The following is a 20,338-nucleotide window of genomic DNA, read 5'->3' as shown; positions in this document are numbered from 1 at the left end:
TGGGAGAAAATAATAGCAAATGAAGCAACTGACAAACAACTAATCTCAAAAATATACAAGCAACTCCTACAGCTCAACTCCAGAAAAATAAATGACCCAATCAAAAAATGGGCCAAAGAACTAAATAGACATTTCTCCAAAGAAGACATACAGAGGGCTAACAAACACATGAAAAGATGCTCAACATCACTCATTATCAGAGAAATGCAAATCAAAACCACTATGAGGTACCATTTCATGCCAGTCAGAATGGCTGCAATCCATAAGTCTACAAGCCATAAATGCTGGAGAGGGTGTGGAGAAAAGGGAACTCTCTTGCACTGTTGGTGGGAATGCAAACTAGTACAGCCACTATGGAGAACAGTGTGGAGATTCCTTAAAAAACTGGAAATAGAACTGCTTTATGATCCAGCAATCCCACTGCTGGGCATACACACTGAGGAAACCAGAAGGGAAAGAGACACGTGTACCCCAATGTTCATTGCAGCACTGTTTATAATAGCCAGGACATGGAAGCAACCTAGATGCCCATCAGCAGATGAATGGATAAGAAAGCTGTGGTACATATACACAATGGAGTATTACTCAGCCATTAAAAAGAATACATTTGAATCAGTTCTAATGAGATGGATGAAATTGGAACCTATTATACAGAGTGAAGTAAGCCAGAAAGAAAAACACCAATACAGTATACTAACACATATATATGGAATTTAGAAAGATGGAAACAATAACCCTGTGTACGAGACAGCAAAAGAGACACCGATGTATAGATCAGTCTTATGGACTCTGTGGGAGAAGGAGAGGGTGGGGAGATTTGGGAAAATAGCACTGAAACATGTATAATATCATGTATGAAACGAGTCACCAGTCCAGGTTTGATGCACGGTGCTGGATGCTTGGGGCTGGTGCACTGGGACGACCCAGAGAGAGGAGAGGGGAGGGAGGAGGGTGGAGGGTTCAGGATGGGGAACGCGGGTATACCTGTGGCGGATTCATTAAAAAGAAAAAAAAAAAACTGAGCATTTAGGATTGAATTTTTTTTTACTTCTTTCTTCAACACGGCATTTAGATTGATATGTGTGCTCAGTTGTATCCAACTCCTTGCCACCCATGAACTGTATACCACACTGTATACCATGGAATTTTTCAGGCAAGAATACTGGAGTGGGTTGCCATTTCCTACTCCACTTAGATCAACAGTGTTGTTGCTTTTCTCATTTATTGTCTTATGAAATAAGAGATAACTGGCATTGGCTCGCTAATCTTTCAAAATGGAAGACCTCTGGGTTTATCCTGTTCCTCCAAATCTTTGCTTTTCTTTCTCCTCTTTTATATATTGTTTGTATACACTTAACTTGGAGAGTCTCTTCATTTTAAAGAAGGTTGAAATAATGTAAGTGTGGGTTATTGTTTCATGCTGGGTTTTTCTAGGCTGTAGTTGTTGCATCATATTAATGATCCTCCTTTTTATGATGTCATAGGGGAAGTAGAGGTAGATTCCAGGTTCCGGAGGCTCATTCCATTTGTTACTTGTAGATCTCTAGCCTAAATTCACTTTCACTGGAGTTGTCAAATTTTAAAGGGATAAAGGCTGCAGATTTTACTGGATTAACCAAAAAGTTCAGTCAGGTTTCCCCACACCGTCTTACGGAAAAACCCAAATGAACTTTTTGGCCAACCCAGTACTTGCAGGCTGACTGTTTTAACCACTGAAGGCATAAGGCTCCACAGTAGGCTACTATAGATTTCATCATTTATCAATTGTTTTTTCCCCTTCAAACTTCTGTCCCATACAGAGTGTAATTTAAGGCAGTTGCGCAGAGAATTCAACAAAGATAAATTATCCTAGAGAACTATATGAATAGCTCCCTGCCCTGGTACTCTGAGAAGAAGCAGATGACTAAAAAGAATTGATATTGCTTTTTTCCCCATTTCCTCATTTTACGAAATATAAGAGTTTCTTTCTTCCATCAGTACTGGAGCACATCAAAAACACCCTGTGCCCAGTAAGTCTAGTGATACATACTGGAAAAAGTCTTAAGCCTGTTCATGTGGGTGCCTGAACAGATATAATCACAGTGGCGAAGTTTATAGGCCCGAAAGGTGAAGCAACTTAAACTTCTTCAGTTTCAGATGGTGAAATAAGTTCTGCCACTTCAGTTCAGTCAAGAAGTCGTGTTCGACTCTTTGGAACCCCGTGGACTGCAGCACGCCAGGCCTCCCTGTACTTCACCAATTCCCGGAGCCTGCTCAAACTCATGTCCATCAAGTCGGTGATGCCATCCAACCATCTCATCCTCTGTCATCCCCTTCTCCTCCTGCCTTCAATCTTTCCCATTTTCTGGGTCTTTTCCAATGAGTCAGTTCTTTGCACTAGGTGGCCAAAGTATTGAAGTTTCAGCTTCAACATCAGTCTTTGCAATGAATATTCAGGACTGATTTCCTTTAGGATGGACTGGTTGGATCTCCTTGCAGTCCAAGGGACTCTTAAGAGTCTGCTTCAACACCACAGTTCAAAAGCATCAATTCTTTGGCACTCAGCTTTCTTTGTAGTCCAACTCTCACATCCATACATGACCACTGGAAAAACCATAGCTTTGACTAGACAGACCTTTGTTGGCAAAGTAAAGTCTCTGCTTTTCAATATGCTGTCTAGGTTGGTCATAGCTTTTCTTCAAAAGGAGCAAGAGTCTTTTGATTTCATGACTATAGTCACCCTCTGCAGTGATTTTGGAGACCACAAAATAAAGTCTGTCACTGATTCCCCATTTATTTGCCACGAAGTGATGGGACCAGACGCCATGATCTTAGTTTTCTGAATGTTGAGTTTTAAGCCAACTTTTTCATTCTCCTCTTTCACTTTCATCAAGAGGCTCTTTAGTTCCTCTCTTTCTGTCATAAAGGTGGTGTCATCCGCATACCTGAGGTTATTGGTATTTCTCTTGGCAATCTTGATTCCAGCTTGTGCTTCATTCAGCCCAGTGTTTCTCATGGTATACTCTGCATATAAGTTAAATAAGCAGGGTGACAATATACAGGCTTGATGTACTCCTTTCCCTATTTGGAACCAGTTTGTTGTTCCATGTCCAGTTCTAACTGTTGCTTCCTGACCTGCATACAGATTTCTCAAGTATTCTCATGGTATTCCCATCTCTTTAAGAATTCTCCAGTTTGTTGTGGTCCACACAGTCAAAGGCTTTGGCATAGTCAATAAAGCAGAAATAGATGTTTTTCTGGAGCTCTCTTGCTTTTTCTGTGATACAGTGGATGTTGGCAATTTGATCTCTGGTTCCTCTGCCTTTTCTAAAACCAGCTTGAACATCTGGAAGTTCACGGTTCATGTACTGTTCAAGCCTGGCTTGGACAATTTTGAGCATTATTTTGCTAGCATGTGCTGCTACTGCTACTACTAAGTCACTTCAGTCGTGTCTGACTCTGTGCGACCCCATAGATGGCAGCCCACCAGGCTCCCCCGTCCCTGGGATTCTCCAGGCAAGAACGCTGGAGTGGGTTGCCGTGAGATGAGTGCAACTGTGCAGTAGTTTGAGCATTCTTTGGCATTGCCTTTCTTTGGGATTGGACTGAAAACTGACCTTTTCCAGTCCTGTGGCCACTGCTGAGTTTTCCAAATTTGCTGGCATATTGAGTGCAGCACTTTCACAGCATCATCTTTTAGGATTTGAAATGGCTTAACTGGAATTCCACCACCTCCACTAGCTTTGTTGGTAGTGATGCTTCCTAAGGCCCACTTGACTTCACATTCCAGGATGTCTGGCTCTAGGTTGGTGATCACACCATTGCAATTATCTGGATCGTGAAGATCTTTTTTGTATAGTTCTTCTGTGTATTCTTGCCACCTCTTAATATCTTCTGCTTCTGTTAGGTCCATACCATTTCTGTCCTTTATTGTGCCCATCTTTGCATGAAGTGTTCCCTTGGTATCTCTAATTTTCTTGAAGAGATCTCTAGACTTTCCCATTCTATTGTTTTCCTCTATTTCTTTGCATTGATCGCTGAGGAAGGCTTTCTTATCTCTCCTTGCTATTCTTTGGAACTCTGCATTCAAATGGGTATATCTTTCCTTTCCTCCTTTGCTTTTCACTTCCTTTCTATTCACAGCTATTTGTAAGGCCTCCTAAGACAACCATTTTGCCTTTTTACATTTCTTTTCCTTGGGGATGGTCTTGATCCCTGCCTCTTATACAGTGTCACGAACTTCCATCCATAGTTCTTCAGACACTCTATCAGATCTAATCCCTTGAATCTATTTGTCACTTCCACTGTATAATTGTAAGGGATTTAATTTAGGTCATACCTGAATGGTCTAGTGGTTTTCCCTACTTTCTTCAATTTAAGTCTGAATTTGGCACTTAGATCCATGTAATGGTAGGTGGTACTCAAAAAGAATGAGGTGTTTTCTGTATGTACCAACGGGAAGATTTCCAAAACATATTCATAAATGAGAGGAGAAAAAAAGAGTTGTGGAATAATGTGAGCGGAATGAGCCCATTTGTGGTTTTAAAAACTGTATTTATATAGTGTGGGAGCGTGTGGGAAAGGAGCACAGAGAGACGGAGGAAAGAGAAAAGGACATTACCAAAGAAAGGCAGTCGTGAGAGGTGATGAGCTGGGTGTTTGGAAGGAGGGACAATGGAAAAGAAGTTTGTTTTCTATTTCTTAAATTATTTACTATTAAAATGCTTCATCTATTTCCATAAATTAAAAAAAAAAACATGCATTTGTGCACATGCAGAAAATAAAAAGAGAATGTTCAAGCTATTTTTAACAGATTTATCCAGCCCAGGCATTCGCTAAGTAAGAACAAGCCCTTCCAAGATGCCAGTTTTAATTCTTCTATGTCAAAGAAGCATAGGATTCCTTGGCTTAGCACAAATCCGAATGTATAGGGAAAAAATTAATTGGAGGTGATGGGGAACTGGCTTTTAGTAAATATGGCATAGACTGCAGTACTGGCTCAAAAAAAGTTTACCAAAGTGATTAAAACTGCTGTCATTCCGTTACCAGAGTTGGTCTCTGGGCTTTGATGGAATTTACTGTTGAGAGTCTTTCTTTCACCAGATTTCTTTCTTATAAATCTTTCACTCAATTGTAAACAGACTTCCGAGCAATAGAATGGAACATAAAGCTGTGGAAAATAATAACCTTAGTTTTTTACCTTTGTTTACAAACCAGTGCAATGATAGGTATGTTTTTAAATGTAGGTTTTCTTATTATTCAGATATGGTGAAGCCAACAGATCAAGAGACGATTGCCATTGAAAAGAGTTTGTTATCCTCACAGCTTGCAAGAGAAAGGGCGTGCCAGGCCATGGAGGGCCAAAGCGGGTTGTTCAGGATATGGAAAGAATGGGAGGAAAATGTGGGCAAGAGCCTTTTTTCATGGTTTCCACAAGAAGCAATGGGCAGGACAGGGTAAATGGGCTTACCTGGCAGGTTTGAATCGTTGTAGTGGACTCTGGGGCTTAAGGAGCGTCTCCAGTTGTCTGGTACCTGGCCCTGTGGTGTTTAGGGCAGAGGAAGAGTGGCCTATTTTCTGTAAGAACTCTGTGAAGGACGTGGTTGAGAGTGGGGCTCTGGATTGGTCAGTTTGCACAGGAAAGGCAGGCTCCCTGCAAGGGGCCAACTCTAGGATCAGTGTGGCCCCAAGACGTCAACAGATCAAAAAAATGGAAAATAAAAAGACGTGATCAATAGATGTTGATAAAGATGCAAGGATAACTATGCTCTTCAAGGTTTCCTGGATGACTTTTACATTAATATTTTGTTTAATGACAAGCTTAGAGAGCCTTCCTTAGATGGGCTAACCTTTTAATATGTTTTTGGGAGCTGTATTGGGTACAGTAACTGAGAAGTCCTTCTCTCACTCATTTCAGGCAAGAAACAGGGGATATGTGAAGCTTTTTAAAAGGTGTTTGGATCTACTCTTCTCGTTCTTTGTTGGTCTATAAAAGCCAATCAGTCATTTTCCCCCTTTTCCTCTTTAGGCTGTTTCATATGTTGGTGTGGAATTTTAGACTGGATGTCACTGCTTTAGCATTTGCACATTTGCTTGTTTATGCAACTGTATTTCGGTGTTTCAGTTGCCACAGGACTATGTTGAAAGCCTTTTACAGTGTTTTGCATTTATTGCATTACTGCAGCCCAGAAATTTGGTTCTTTTCTGAAGATCCAAAGAATTGCATTGTTGCCACCTAAGGCGATGGCACCCCACTCCAGTCCTCTTGCCTGGAAAATCCCATGGACGGAGGAGCCTGGTGGGCTGCAGTCCATGGGGTCGCTGAGGGTCGGACACGACTGAGCGACTTCACTTTCACTTTTCACTTTCATGCATTGGAGAAGGAAATGGCAACCCACTCCAGTGTTCTTGCCTGGAGAATCCCAGGGACGGGGGAGCCTGGTGGGCTGCCATCTATGGGGTCGCACAGAGTCGGCCACGACTGAAGTGACTTAACAGAAGCAGCAGCAGCAGCAGCCTGTATTTTCATTTTGGTGGGGGAAGTCAGCTCCTGCTTTTCCTTTTTTGCTTCTGTTGTGTTAGAGGTTACAGTGGTTGGTTTTAGAAATTCACCCTTATGTGCCCGTGCTCGTGCTCAGTTGCTCAGTCATATCTGACTCTCTGCCACACTGGGGACTGTAGTCCGCCAGGCTCCTCTGTCCGTCAGATTTTCTGGCAAGAATACTGGAGTAGATTGCCATTTCCTCCTCCAGGGAATCTCCCAACCCAGGGATCAAACCCGCATCTCCTGTGTCGCAGGTAGATTCTTCACCACTGAGCCACTGGGGAAGCCCTTTCACCTTTACATCTTTAGATATCTTCGCCATGTATCTTTAGATATATGCTGTACATCTAATCCTTGTGTTTTAATGCTGCCCTCTCGTTTACTGTGGCCTAAGGTTTAATCATCATCTGCTTAGATTTACTATTTTTGTTTTTAACTGATGTTTTTGCTCTTGTGGTCACTATTTTTTTTTCATTTCTTAACAACTCCATGTTTATCTTCAGCATCCTTGTGTATCTGCCTTCATCTTCTGCCCAGGCTTCTGCAATCATCCAGTAACTGGCCTCCGTCCAGTCCATCCTCCAGGCTGAAGTGGACATTGGTCTGTCAAATAACTCAAACCCAATCGGTTTCTTCACATTTCCCTTAGAAGAACGTGGTCAGGAAGGCCCTGCGTGGCCCAGCGCCCCCTGCCCCTCTGACTGCATCTCAAACCATCATTCCTTCAACTGGCGTTGGCTGTGCAGTCACACTGGCTTCCTCTCTGCTTGTCCACGGCACCCTGATCCCCCCAGCTTGCTCTGCCTGGAGTGTTTTCCACTTCCTCCCCGACTGCCCTGAGCTAAGATAACATACATTCAGCTTTCAGACCCAACTCGGAGGTCTCTTCCTCAGAAAACCCTCCTCTTATTCCCCAGTCGTTGCTGTTGTTCAGGCACTCAGTCATGTCTGACTCTTTTGCAGCCCCATGGACTGTAACCCGCCAGGCTCTTCTGTCCATGGGATTTCCTAGGCAAGAATACTGGAGTGGGTTGCCATTTCCTTCTCCAGGGGATCTTCTCAACTCAGGATTGAACCCGCGTCTCCTGCATTGGCAGGCGGGTTCTTTACCGCTGAGCCACCAGGGAAGCCCCAACTCCCCCATGGAGGAGATTATTTAGCATCTGCTCTGATGCATGTCTTCTTTTGAGGCCCATCTCAATTTGCAATCATGGATGAGGTGGCATCTCCTTTGATGACTGAATCACACCTTAGCCTGTGATCTCTGGAAGGGAGAGGCTCTGCTTACCATCATCCCCAGTCCCTGATGGAGTCCCTTACGCTGTGGGCAGCTGGTCCTCAGTTGTTGACTGAGTGTGGAGAGACAGCTGAAGTCCAGATAATAGCGGTTGGCCTGAGAGCATCCATATTCTGCTGGTGCTGGAGCTCTCGGACCTCTGTGTCCAGGGCTCTGCCCGCCTGCCTGCAGAACCTTCCTTTCCATCTGTGGCTCTGGTTCACCCACTTTACTCCATGGTTTTGAAAAGCCCCTGGGAAACTTGTTTTGTTGAAGGGAAATCTGTTCATTTACATGGTTCAGGCCAGGGTGACACTTCTTTATTCATCCGGAAGGTGGCTAATAAACTTTTACCTTGAAAACCCCCACTTCATCTTGCCTATTCAGTCTTTCCTACTGTGCTGCTGAGCAAATGTTTTTTAAAATCAGGCAGAACTTTCTGACCTAATGGCACACACTTCTCTTCCCCTTCCCCGGGTATCCCCTTTCTGCACGAGAGCACTTTCTGCCCTCTTCCCACCATATCTTGTCCTTTGGTTCAGGACATAAAACTCCTTCACCTCTCAAAGCGAATACTGCTCAATAGTTTCCCCATGCACCTCTAACCTTTGTCCTTCCCTACAGACTTCCTGCCCTCACTTCTGGGGGCTGTAGGTTTATATACATCCATCTTCTTATTAATATGTTCTCAGTAAGCTGTCTGCCAGGGCTAACATTTATTTTTCCTTCTCATACCACTGAATTCATTGTAATCTAAGGGAGAGTGTTAGAGTACATTTTTAAAATAATAAGTTTCAAAATGGATTATCAGGGATTTTCAGTCCTGATATGCTTGAGGATAACCCAGAGGGCTTTTTACTGTCATATAGTTGTCGGGTCCCAGGCTGGACCTGTTAAATGGCAGCAGGGGAGGCATCAGTGTCTTTCCAGACTGGCAGAGTGACTTGGTGAAGATCGAACAGCTAGTGGGTAACAGAGTTCAATCACAGTTCTTGTTTCCTTGCTTTCTTTCTAGTTCTTACTCATGTATTTTTTTTTGCATTAAATTCGATTGAGACTTGTGTGTGTTTAATTATCTGTACCTAAATTTATCTGCATAAAATTGTTTTCATATTTTATAAATGATGTTTCCACCGCCCCCCCACCCCCCGCCCCCGGATGACTGTGTAACCAAAGCATGCAAAGAATCTCAAGCTGACCGAAGGGACCACAGCCACTTCTCACCTCCTCCTCTCAGTGCTTCCTGGATGTCAGTGCTGGAAGAGCTTTGTTTCCTCTACGGGCTCTGCCAATCCTCCCCCACCCTGCTCCGTCCTGCCAGGAGCCACGGGCCTGCCCTTTGTGCCCTCCCCCCCTTCCCCACTCGCAGGCTCTGTTCCCACTTGACTTGCCTCCATCACACCACTGATCCGAGGAAATGCTTCCTCTTCCCTCCTCCAGCCCCCACCTGCCTGAGCAGCTGGCTCAGGTGAGTGGCTGGGTCCTTGTAGAGGGACGTTTGGGAACTGAACCATTCCTTCGTTCCTCGCTGGGAGCCGAGAGAGATGGGTGGGTGTCCTTCGGAGGTCTCCCTCCGCCCCCTCAGTCTCTCCTCGGGAACCTGGGTACCAATCCAGGGACCTTTAGAAGAGATGTTTTCATACCATTTTTTAATAGTTGAGAAGTGACTAAATCCTCAATAAGACAATAAGACATGATCTGTATGAACTAGGTAATTCAAAGAGGAATCCCTTTTGAGGAATCCCTTTCTGAGGAAAGGTCGCACTCTAGAAGATGCTATGTGATGCAGAAGTTAAACCAAGGATGAAGTTAGCATTTCTGGCTTCGAATCCTAGATCCTCTTCCCAGTGTGGTTCTGAGAGGTGGTTGAGCTGCCCTGTGGTACAGTTTCCTCAACCATATATCACAATTAAATAAAGGGAAAATGCCTACATCATAGGTAATTTGATTGTCTTGAAGATGAAATGAAATAAGCAGATTAAGATGCCAGTCATAGTAGCTGTTCACTGGTATCATTAGCTTACATTAGTCAAGTATGATTTACAGACACTTTCCATACATTATATTTTAGCACGTCTTAAAATATGCTTTTTTTTTTTTTTAATTGTCTTTGTTACTGACTCACACCTGCTTCTCTGTGTTTTGCTTGCAGCCCTGGAAAGGAAAATATCCATGAGGCAAAGCAGAGAGGAGCTGATAAAACGAGGGGTCTTGAAGGAAATCTATGATAAAGGTAAGGGGACCACTCCCGGCTCCACGGGCCAGAAAGAAGCCATGCTTGGAATTTCTGTGTGTGTGTTTCCCAGAGTAGGATTTTGTTCTCTGCATTGCTTTGTCAGAGTCTGAACCTGTAAAAGTCCAGACACTTCTGGAGAGATCAGAGAATGGAGCTGACAGCACTGAAGTGATTGGTGTTGTCGCGAAGGTGAACCCTCCCTTTTTCTCAGCTTTGGAATCAAACCACGGGATGCTAAGAAAAGTAATGGGGCCCCAGGAATGGTGTCAGTACGGGGGGTGAGCCTGTTGGTGTCTGGACACACACAGCTGGGGTGAACTTAATTGCTTCGGTTCTTCAGGCACCAGGGATTCCCAAGACAAATGTTAAAAATCCACAAGCGTCTAGAATATCCTGAAGAGTTTTTTTGGGGCAGTCCATCTCCCAGCAGTAGGAGAATCAAAGTGGAGAAAATGATAAAATATAAATGTACACGTAAGAGATTTCAAATGATAATATTTACAATGATTACAAATGCTCTGTGAATGCGTCCACAAGCATTTACCAGTGATTTATCACGTGTCTTTTGCTGGTTGAACTACTGCCTTTAGAGACAAAGGTACACAGTGGTTTACATAGCATATTTACTAGTCATCACCGGCCCCCGCCAACCCTCCTCCTTCCTCTCCACCCTTCCCCTCATCACCCTTCACTTAAAACTTTACGAGAAATGTTGTTTAGTCTCTGTGCTGTGCTTAGTCGCTCAGTCGTGTCTGACTATTTGCGACTGCATGGACTGATGCCCACCAGGTCCCTCTGTGGGATTTCCTAGGCAAGAATACTGGAGTACGTTGCTGTTTCCTTCTCCTGGGTATCCTCCCGACCCAGGAATCAAACCTGTATCTCCTGCATTGGCAAGTAGAGTCTTTACCTCTGAGCCACCAGGGAAGTCCTTTAGAAATGACAAACTCTTATTCCAGCTTTGTTACGGTCGTCCATACTCTTCAGGTCTTACTGTTTGACGCCAGCGTTGTTTGTTGGGCCAGATTATTAAATCACACACACTCCTTTAAAGATCCACCCTAATCATCAGAGTGATCTTGTAATTCTGACAGTTCACCACATTTTCGTAGGTCTTCTGCGTGCTGAGTTTGTGTCCTGACACCAAAAAGCAGGTGTGTTTCTAACCTGGGTGTTTTTCTCTGATTCTGCTGTCCTCAGTGAGTTGGTCCTTATTCCTCTGGTACAACTCACCTCATTCACCCCTGTCATGGAGCATCCGGATGGCACTTTTAAAGTATTTTTAGAACACTTTGCCACTCTGAAATGCTGCAAGTCGTAAGGGCTTTGTATGTAATAATAAGATCTCCTAGGCAACAATTAGAGTGAAAAATCTGTGTCAATTTAGAGTGTTCTAAAACTAATGAAATAAAACCCAGTCTATTTTTAACACATTTTAAAGTTCAATCTTTATTATTAGCTAAATCTAAGGGTTTTTAAAAGTGAATCTGAATTAGTAAAGTTTATTGAATAAAATTAAGTTGTCATGTATCATGAATGTATTGGAAAGGCCTCTGGAATATTTTCGGCCAGGCAAACCAGGAGTTCAAGTCTACCCTATCAACAATTATACCCACAGCCCCAAACACACACATGATCTTCCCGTGTATATTTTACTAAATACACAAAAAATCTGCACCACCGCTCACTGGTAGGGTGTGAAGTTGTATTATTTCACGTTTCCTGGATTAGTTGGTGCCTCAGATGGTAAAGAATCTGCCTGCAGTGCAGAAGACCCAGGTTCAATCCCTGGGTCAGGACAATCCCCTGGCATAGGAAATGGCAACCCACTCTAGTATGTTTGCCTGGATAATTCCATGGACAGAGGAGTCTGACAGGCTACCGTCCATGGGGTAGCAAAGAGTTGGACTTGACTGAGTGACTAATTCTTCATTAAGTATCATAGCCTTCTGGCACCTCCTGGGTGAGCCATGCAAGCCTTCTACTTCTGAGCAAGCCATGCCAAGAGACAGTTTCTTTGGCTGATTAGGCTCTCCAGAGAAAAAGAATCCATAACTTTGTCACTTTTATCCTACGTCTTACTTTCTGTTGTTGTTCAGTCGCTCAGTCATGTCCAACTCTTTGCAACCCCATTGGCTGCAGCACTCCAGCCTTCCCTGTCCTTCACTGTCTCCAGGAGTTTGCTCAAACTCATGTCTGAAGAGTCAGTGATGCTATCTAAGCATCTCATCCTCTGTCGCCTTCTTGTTTTGCCCTCAGTCTTTCCCAACATCAGGGTCTTTTCCAATGAGTTGGCTCTTTGCATCAGGTGGCCAAAGTATTGGAGCTTCAGCATCAGTCTTTGCAGTGAATATTCAGGGTTGATTTCCTTTAGGATTGATTGGTTTGATCTCCTTGCAGTCCAAGGGACTCTCAAGAGTCTTCTCCAGTAGCACAATTTGAAAACATCAATTCTTCAGTGCACAGCCTTCTTTAAGGTCCCCCAGACCCACCCTTTTGTTGATCTTAACTTTCCCTCTTTCATCTCAAATTCCTTTCTCCACATTCCCTCCCCAGTAAAGATGAGAAGTGTCTGACTACAGGTCTGGTATTCCACAGTCAGCATCCAAGGGCTAATACTGTCAGCAATAGAGCCTGTTCAGTCCAGTTCAGTGATCCTTTCCTCCGTTGTTCCTGCAACCTTTATGTCTCTCCCTGGAAAACTTCAGGAATCCTCTAAAGGAGAGAATACATTTTATTATAGTCTTCATAATTTCCATTATGCTTAATAACTGCTGCTGCTGCTGCTAAGGCGCTTCAGTCATGTCCGACTCTGTGCGACCCGATAGACAGCAGCCCACCAGGCTCCCCCGTCCCTGGGATTCTCCAGGCAAGAACACTGGAGTGGGTTGCCATTTCCTTCTCCAGTGCATGAAAGTGAAAAGTGAAAGTGAAGTCACTCAGTCATGTCTGACTCTCAGCAACCCCATGGACTGCAGCCTACCAGGCTCCTCCGTCCACGGGATTTTCCAGGCAAGAGTACTGGTGTGGGTTGCCATTGCCTTCTCCAGCTTAATAACTGAGTTAGGGTAAATATTGCCTGAATAACTTCCTGACTTAATCAAGGAAGCCGTAGACCATTAGAGAAGAAAGACCCTGATGCTGAGAAAGATGGAAGGCGGGAGGAGAAGGGGACGACAGAGGATGAGATGGTTGGATGGCATCACTGACTCAAAGGACATGAGTCTGAGTGAACTCCAGGAGTTGGTGATGGACATGGAGGCCTGGCGTGCTGCAGTCCATGGGGTCGCAAAGAGTCAGACACGACTGAGCAACTGAACTGAACTGAGACCGTTAGAGCAAAAGGCCCACTTTATAGAGGAAGAAATGGGGGGTGCATTGAGTCTGGGGGCTGCCAGCCCACACTAGGAGCTGCCCCAGAATTAGGAGCTGAGTCCTGTTTGAGGTCATCTCATGGCACGCGTTCAGTCACTGGCTGTGGAGAAAAGGACCGGTCTGGCCCCCACCTGTCACCACAACTTCCAGTTTCATTTTTGTCTTTGCGCTTATCAGTGTCTGCTTTTTTCCGTTCGGTGGTTGACTGGCCTTCCTCACTGGCACATAAACTCCAGGAGAACATGGACCTCGTAGGCTTGCTGCCAGACCTCCCAAGCCTCAGATAGAGAAGCTTGAGACAGGCTTACTCACCAGAATACTTACTGTTTGGACAGTGAGAAGGAGAGAAGTAAAAGTGCAAAGTAAATTGTATTTACTGTAGATTTTTCTGATAAAAGTGCTGTTTTTCTTTTTTTTGTCACTGTAGATATTAATCACATGACCTTGTATTCTGTTTCATCAGCTGTTAGGAATGTGAGTCCTGAAATCATTGCTTGGATTCAGTTCTAGTTCCACTTCCCAAGAGCTGTGCAACTTTAGTCAACTTGCTGAACGTCTCTGGTGCTTCTGTTTCTGTATTTGAAAGTGTGGATGATAATATAATGTGGATGACATGAGATCACATATCTGCAATTAGATTGCCAAAGCTGCCATAACAAAATACCAGAGGCTGGGTGACTTAAACAACAGAAATGAGTTTCCCCGTGGTTTTGGAGGCTGGAAGTCCAGGATCCAGGTGCCAGCAGGGCTGGTTTCTGGTGTGCCCGCCTGTCAGCTTGCAGACGGCTGCCGGCTCCCTGTGACCTCACGTGGTCTTTCTTCCGTGCGTGCACAGTCCTGGCGTCTCTTCCTCTTTTCACAAGAAAATCAGTCCTGTTGGACCAGGGCCCACCCTTCAGACCTCATTTAACCTCATTACTTCCTTAAAAGCCTCATCTCCAAATACAGTCCCACTGGGGGTTTGGGCTTCACGTGTAAATGTGGACCGTCGGCGGGGACGGAAGCAGTTCCGTCTGTAACAAAGTGCAGAGTGCACTGGCGGCTGTCATTCCATAAATCCTTGAGAAATTGTTAACCTCTATTGGTGGTAATCTCATCATCACCATCCTTTGTATTTTTTGATACCCTTGACATGCCTCTTCCTAGCTCAGGCCCCCTTCAGTGTTACGAAGGGGCATCGTTGTCCCCTTTCAGGTTCAGGAATCTTCAGCCCCCTTCACAACTGTCCTACCATGTGGGTAGCCGAGAACCCAGGCCCTCGATGTCTGATTCATTGCCTTCTCATCCTTCCCCTCTCGTCCTCTTAGCCTCTAAACACGTCGTGTGCTTGTCGTCAGCCTTCCCTTTCCTACAGCATCACTCAGCGGCTGTGTCTGAGAGCCTAGGGAGTAGAACAGACAAACTTTGATTGCCACAACCTGAGTGAACAGCAAGGGGCCAAGAGCCTCTTACCCTTTTCCAAGTTGTTCGTTTCAGAGATTAATTTCATAGATTTTCCGCCATCCTTCCTCGTCGCCTGGCTGGTCAGTCCTCATTTGGCACCGCCTCCTGTGTTAGCACCTGAGTCTGGTCTTCTGGCAGCAAAGCGCTGTCCACCAGAGATTCAGTCCCCGACGGCTGCCCAGTGGTTTGCAGTGACTGCCAGCACGTCTGCCAGGGCTGGCCTGGGTTCACGCTGCAGTTACACTGTTTTGGATATGATATTGCTAATGCGGAAAGCAGTTTGTCTTTAGTAGGTGAGCTTTTCTCTTCCAGCTCTTTGTTACTGATTTTGCTTAATAACACCTTACTTGTCTATAGAAAGTGTAAAGATAAACTGAGAAGTGCACCTGTTTGGGCAGAGGGAACTCAGAATTACTGAGGTTTTGTTATGGCTTCCCTGGTGGCTCAGATGGTTAAGAATCCGCCTGCAATGCAGGAGACCCAGGTCTATCCCTGGATCAGGAAGATCTCCTGGAAAAGGGAATAGCAATCCAGTCCAGTATTCTTGCCTCGAGAATTCCATGGATAGAGGAGCCTAGCAGGGGGTCCATGGGGTTGCAAAGAATTGAACACAACTGAGCAACTAACACTTTGGATTATTCTGACAGTTCTCCTAGAAATTCCTTATCTTATTCTTGGTTGGTTTAGTCGCTAAATCGTGTCTGACTACTGCGACCCCATGGACTGCAGCCCACCAGGCTCCTCTGTCCATAGGATTTTCCAGGCAAGAATACTGAAGTATTCTTTTTATACTGCATATATAATACTGGAGTATATTTTTCTTAGCAGGTTAAAATCCCAAGTAAAAATAAATAAAGTAAATGTCGCTCAGTCGTGTCCGACTCTTTGCGACCCCATGGACTGTAGCCCACCAGGTTCCTCCATCCATGGGATTTTCCAGGCAAGAATACTGGAGTGGGGTGCCATTTCCTTCTCCAGGGGATCTTCCCAACCCAGGGATTGAACCCAGGTCTCCCGCGTTGTAGGCAGATGCTTTCCCGTCTGAGCCACTGGGAAGTCTAAAATTCCAAACTGGTCACTAACTTTAAGTCAGGCAAAATGTGAGCTTGGATTGAAGAGCAGAGATTTTCTCAGTATCTGTAGAAACTAGCTCAGGAATCCTTCATTTAATGGAATGCAGGTGTGACGAGCAGGAGCTACTGGATGGCTCATATTTTTTATTGGTTTCCCTATCGAATCATGGAAGTATAGAGTTCAGAAGCAAGTTCAGATAAAACTTTAAAAATCAAAAAATGTTTGATCTCTGGATTTATCAAGGCCATATAAAAAATGCAGCAAACTTTGAAAACTATGAAGAAAATTTTAAACTGTTTAATCATGATGCAGTAGGAACATAAAATGTTAAATGCTTTTTCCTCCATTTCCCACATTTCTCACAATATGGATATAGCAATTTTGTGAAAAGCGCAATGTAACCATTGCAGTGAACTATCATCAATCTGAGGAATAAAAATGTGAAACCAACTAATGATGGAAAATAGCCTGTCATTTTGTAGACAGCTTATTTTTAACTATTCACCAATTTTGTAATCTATTTTTTTTTTTTTGAATGAGAACTTAAGGGTTCTCCTAGACTCCTAGAACATTCATTCATTCAGAAAATTGGTACTGACTCCCCACCCTGAGCCAGGTGGTCAGGTATCAAGCTATAGTGATAACCAAAAGAGTAAAACCCTCACCTTCTCAGTTTACACTCTTCCAAAGGCGTCAGGAAATAATTAAATAAGCATTTGATAAAGACTCTGATGCTGGGAGGGATTGGGGGCAGGAGGAGAAGGGGACGACAGAGGATGAGATGGCTGGACGGCATCACTGACTCGATGGATGTGAGTCTGGGTGAACTCCGGGAGTTGGAGATGGACAGGGAGGCCTGGAGTGCTGCAATTCATGGGGTCGCAAAGAGTCGGACACGACTGAGCGACTGAACTGAACTGATGATATACTGTCAAGGAGTGGTGAATACTATGAAGGCAAACAAAGCAGTAGTGTAAGGAGATAAACTCAGGGCGGGGCATGATTTTATATAAACGCAATCATGGAGGCCCTCTGGAGGAGGTGATGTTTTACACAGAGACCTAAATGCCGTGAAACAGGAGCATTGGTCCTACTACTAACTCTAAACAACGTGTAACCGAATTCTTGAGCCCTTAAGTTGTCTTGGTATGTACAGTAAAGCCTCTGGGCTGCATTTGCTTCTCTCTGTAAATCCAAACATGTCACCCCCTACTCAGAGAAGTTCCAGGTTTCTCTAGCAGCCTCCAAAACCCTCTGTGATCTGCCCTCCAGCCCCTAAGTTTGCTTCAGTTCCTGGGGTACCTCCTTATAACTTCCTCTTGTGACATCTCACCTGCTTCCAGCCCCTGACATTGGCATTGGCTGCGCTGTCTTCCCAGCATTCTCTTCCCCGAGACATCCATCCACGTGGTTCACTGCTCTTTTAATTCTTGGCTCAGATGCCACCTTCTCAACAAACCTTCATTGGAAGCTCTGGATTTTAAATTGTCACCTCCTCCCATAGGTCCATAGTCCCCTGACCCTGCACCACTGTGTTCTTTCTTTCTCTCTTTTTTCCCTTCTGTCTATTACCGCCTGCAGTGTATAAATTACATATATATTGTGTTAGCCTTTTCCTCATCGGTCTCTCCACACTGGAATGTGAGCTCCACCAGGCAGGACAGGATCTCTGTCTGATTTGTTCATGGACCTTATAGGCATCCTGCTGCCCGCAGCAGTGCTGGGACATAGTCGATGCTCGGTACATGTTTACTGAAAAGAACAACAAATGCCAGCTTGATGTAACTTGGTCTGTTCACCTGTGTGGGCAAAATCCAGAGCCCTAGAGCTCTGATCCCCCTTGTTATTCATTGGAAGGACTGATGTTGAAGCTGAAACTCCAATACCTTGGCCACCTGATGCGAAGAACTGACTCATTTGAAAAGACCCTGATGCTGGGAAAGATGGAAGGAGGGAGGAGAAGGGGACGACAGAGAATGAGATGGTTGGATGGTATCACTGACTCGGTGGACATGAGTTTGAGTAACCTCCAGGAGTTGGTGACGGACAGGGAGCCCTGGAGTACTGCAGTCCATGGGGTTGCAAAGAGTTGGACACGACTGAACTGAACTGATGATACGTGAAACTTTTTTGCCAATTATTTAAATAGGAAACACTATCTTGGGTGTATATTCATGTATAGAAAGAAAGAGTTAGTCTCTCAGTCGTGTCTGATTATCTGATTCTTTGTGACTGTGGGATTCTCTAGGCAAGAATACTGGTTTGGGTTGCCATGTCCTCCTCCAGGGGATCTTCCCGACCCAGGGATCCAACTGAAGTCTCCTGCGTTGCAGGCTGATTCTTTATCATCTGAGCTACCAAGGATGCTCCTATATTCATGTATATGGATGCCAAACACTCCTCATACAAATAGTGCCTTCTAAATGTTACGGAGAAGAATATCCTGAAAACAGTGAGCTGTTTGGCCATTAGTAAAATAGCACTGATTTTTCTCAGACTTAGCAAGGATCTTGTGAGGTCAGCTGGCCTGGCCTCTGTTGTTTTTCTAATGTGGAAATGAAGCAGCTGTGGCCCAGTGAGGTTACAGCCTTGCCTAAGGGCTCACAGCCAGTGAATGTAGACTCTGAAAAACTCTACTAAGACCTTCTGTCCTTCGTGTGGAATTTATGTTGTTGTTGTTATTTAGTCACTAAGTCATGTCCAACTCTTTGCAACCCAATGGACTACAGCCCACCAGGCTTCTCTGTCTCTGGGATTTCCCAAGCAAGAATTCTGGAGTGGATCCCCATTTCCTTCTCCAGGTGACCTTCCCAACCCCAGAGATTGAACCTGCATCTCCTGCATTGGCAGGCGGATTCTTTACCACTGAGCCTCTTGGGAAGCACTTGGAATTTATAGGAACACACAGAGAACTTTGTAATATATTACCCATTGGTTATCAGAGGATACTGATAAATACTGCTCCTAGTGGTTATTGCAGGTGATCTCTACAAATAAGCATGATGCTGTATATAAAGAACATCAGGATAACGGTGGCAAACGTTCTGTATTTTTCAACACTGGGTTTTGCGATGAAACCTCAGTTCTATCACAGTCCTGTCACGTGCTTCGTAATGGGTGAGTGTGTTTCACTCACTCAATCAGTGAGTTTGTATCACTGATCAGGAGGGGAGGAGAGGGAAAGAAGACCCTCTCTCTCCACGAAATGGATGCATATATTACATGCATCCAATCCCCAAACAGGAGCAGGGAGCTGGGATGTGCGGCTGTGTGCAGGGATGGAGTTGAGGCCGATGCAGTCAGTCCCTGGTCACTAGGCGACCGCTCGCTACAGTCACACCAAGACTTGGGGGAGGAGATACATAATCCCACCAGCGCAGAAAGAAGGTTGGGACGCGGTGTAGGGGGAGTAGCGACCATGTGCCGATGAGAGTCTTCCCTTTCCCCTGTGTGCTGGGAATTAGCGATAACATTTCACTGCAAATAATAAAGTGCATTGAGGTGCTTTTTTCCCCTTCATAGAGTTGGAGCAACATTTTGGAAGGTGTTATTTTTAATTATCAACACAAACAGAACCTCCTTGAAATGGATTACTCTTTTATGCAGAGTCTATATTTTTCCCTCAACTCTCAGGCATTCATGACCAAAAAGCCTGGTATTTAAATGAAAAGGTCGTCGTCTTTTAAAAATAAAAATAACAATTCTCTCCTGTATCAGAGGAGACGGATTCATCGGCTTGCGCCTCTTAAGCCTCGTTGTCTATCTGGCGTCCCAGGCGCATAGACTTACAAAGCCGTGAGGTTTACGGGAAGCAGTGCTTTTCACAGCCTTTCCGAGGCACTGGTATTTTGTCACATTTTTAGCTGTTTCTGATGTCTCACCTAGAAACGGCATCTTCTGGAAGCTGTGATTTGGAGTAACAGTGTGAAAGTGAAAAGGATGTTTACTTTGGTCTCAGTGATGTAAAATCATTTATGTAGCACCTTGGCACCTAATGCAGTGGGTAGCCCCAGTGGGGTAAATGGAAAGCAGATTAAATGGTAAAGAATGAAGAGAAATTGTGCTCTAGATTCTCCTTCAGGTATCACTGTTCTTTCAGGAAATCACTATCCCAAGTGAAAAAAAATTAATAAAGTAGTTTTTATTATAGCTGTGAGCAGACGTTCCCCAGCAAGTGGATTCATCTCTTGTGTGTTTGTTGAATGAACGCTTGTTATGTTGAAGGCATCATTCTGGGCGTCATGAATACCAGGAGGGGCAAGTGAGCTCCCCTAACTAATAGAACTTGTAGTCCCAGAATGAGTTCAGGTGCTTGATGGATGCGACGAGGAAAGTACAAGATGTTTCAGGGGTGGGGTGTCTTGGACGCATTATCCAGGCCTGGAGACTCAGGGATAGCATCTTGGAAGAC

The 20,338-nt window shown here is 44.5% G+C and overlaps 1 protein-coding gene across 21 annotated transcripts in view; it reads left to right on the top strand.

Annotated features, from left to right (window-relative positions):
• Positions 1–20,338, top strand: part of PHACTR1 (phosphatase and actin regulator 1) — a 565,894-nt gene that overhangs the window by 457,405 nt on the left and 88,151 nt on the right. For all 21 annotated transcript variants that reach the window (XM_086370843.1, XM_086370849.1, XM_086370839.1 and 18 more), the window contains one exon: positions 9,952–10,032. In XM_086370843.1, coding sequence (XP_086226969.1) covers positions 9,952–10,032 — 81 coding nt within the window. The remainder of the gene's footprint in view (positions 1–9,951; positions 10,033–20,338) is intronic.

Source organism: Bos grunniens, chromosome 23, assembly GCF_055505025.1.
Source record: "Bos grunniens cultivar Pamir isolate PY7600 chromosome 23, Bosgru_T2T1.0, whole genome shotgun sequence".
NCBI classification, from domain to species: Eukaryota; Metazoa; Chordata; class Mammalia; order Artiodactyla; family Bovidae; genus Bos; species Bos grunniens.
The sequence above is the reverse complement of the archived record's forward strand: the minus strand, read 5'-3'. Positions and strand labels throughout refer to the sequence as shown.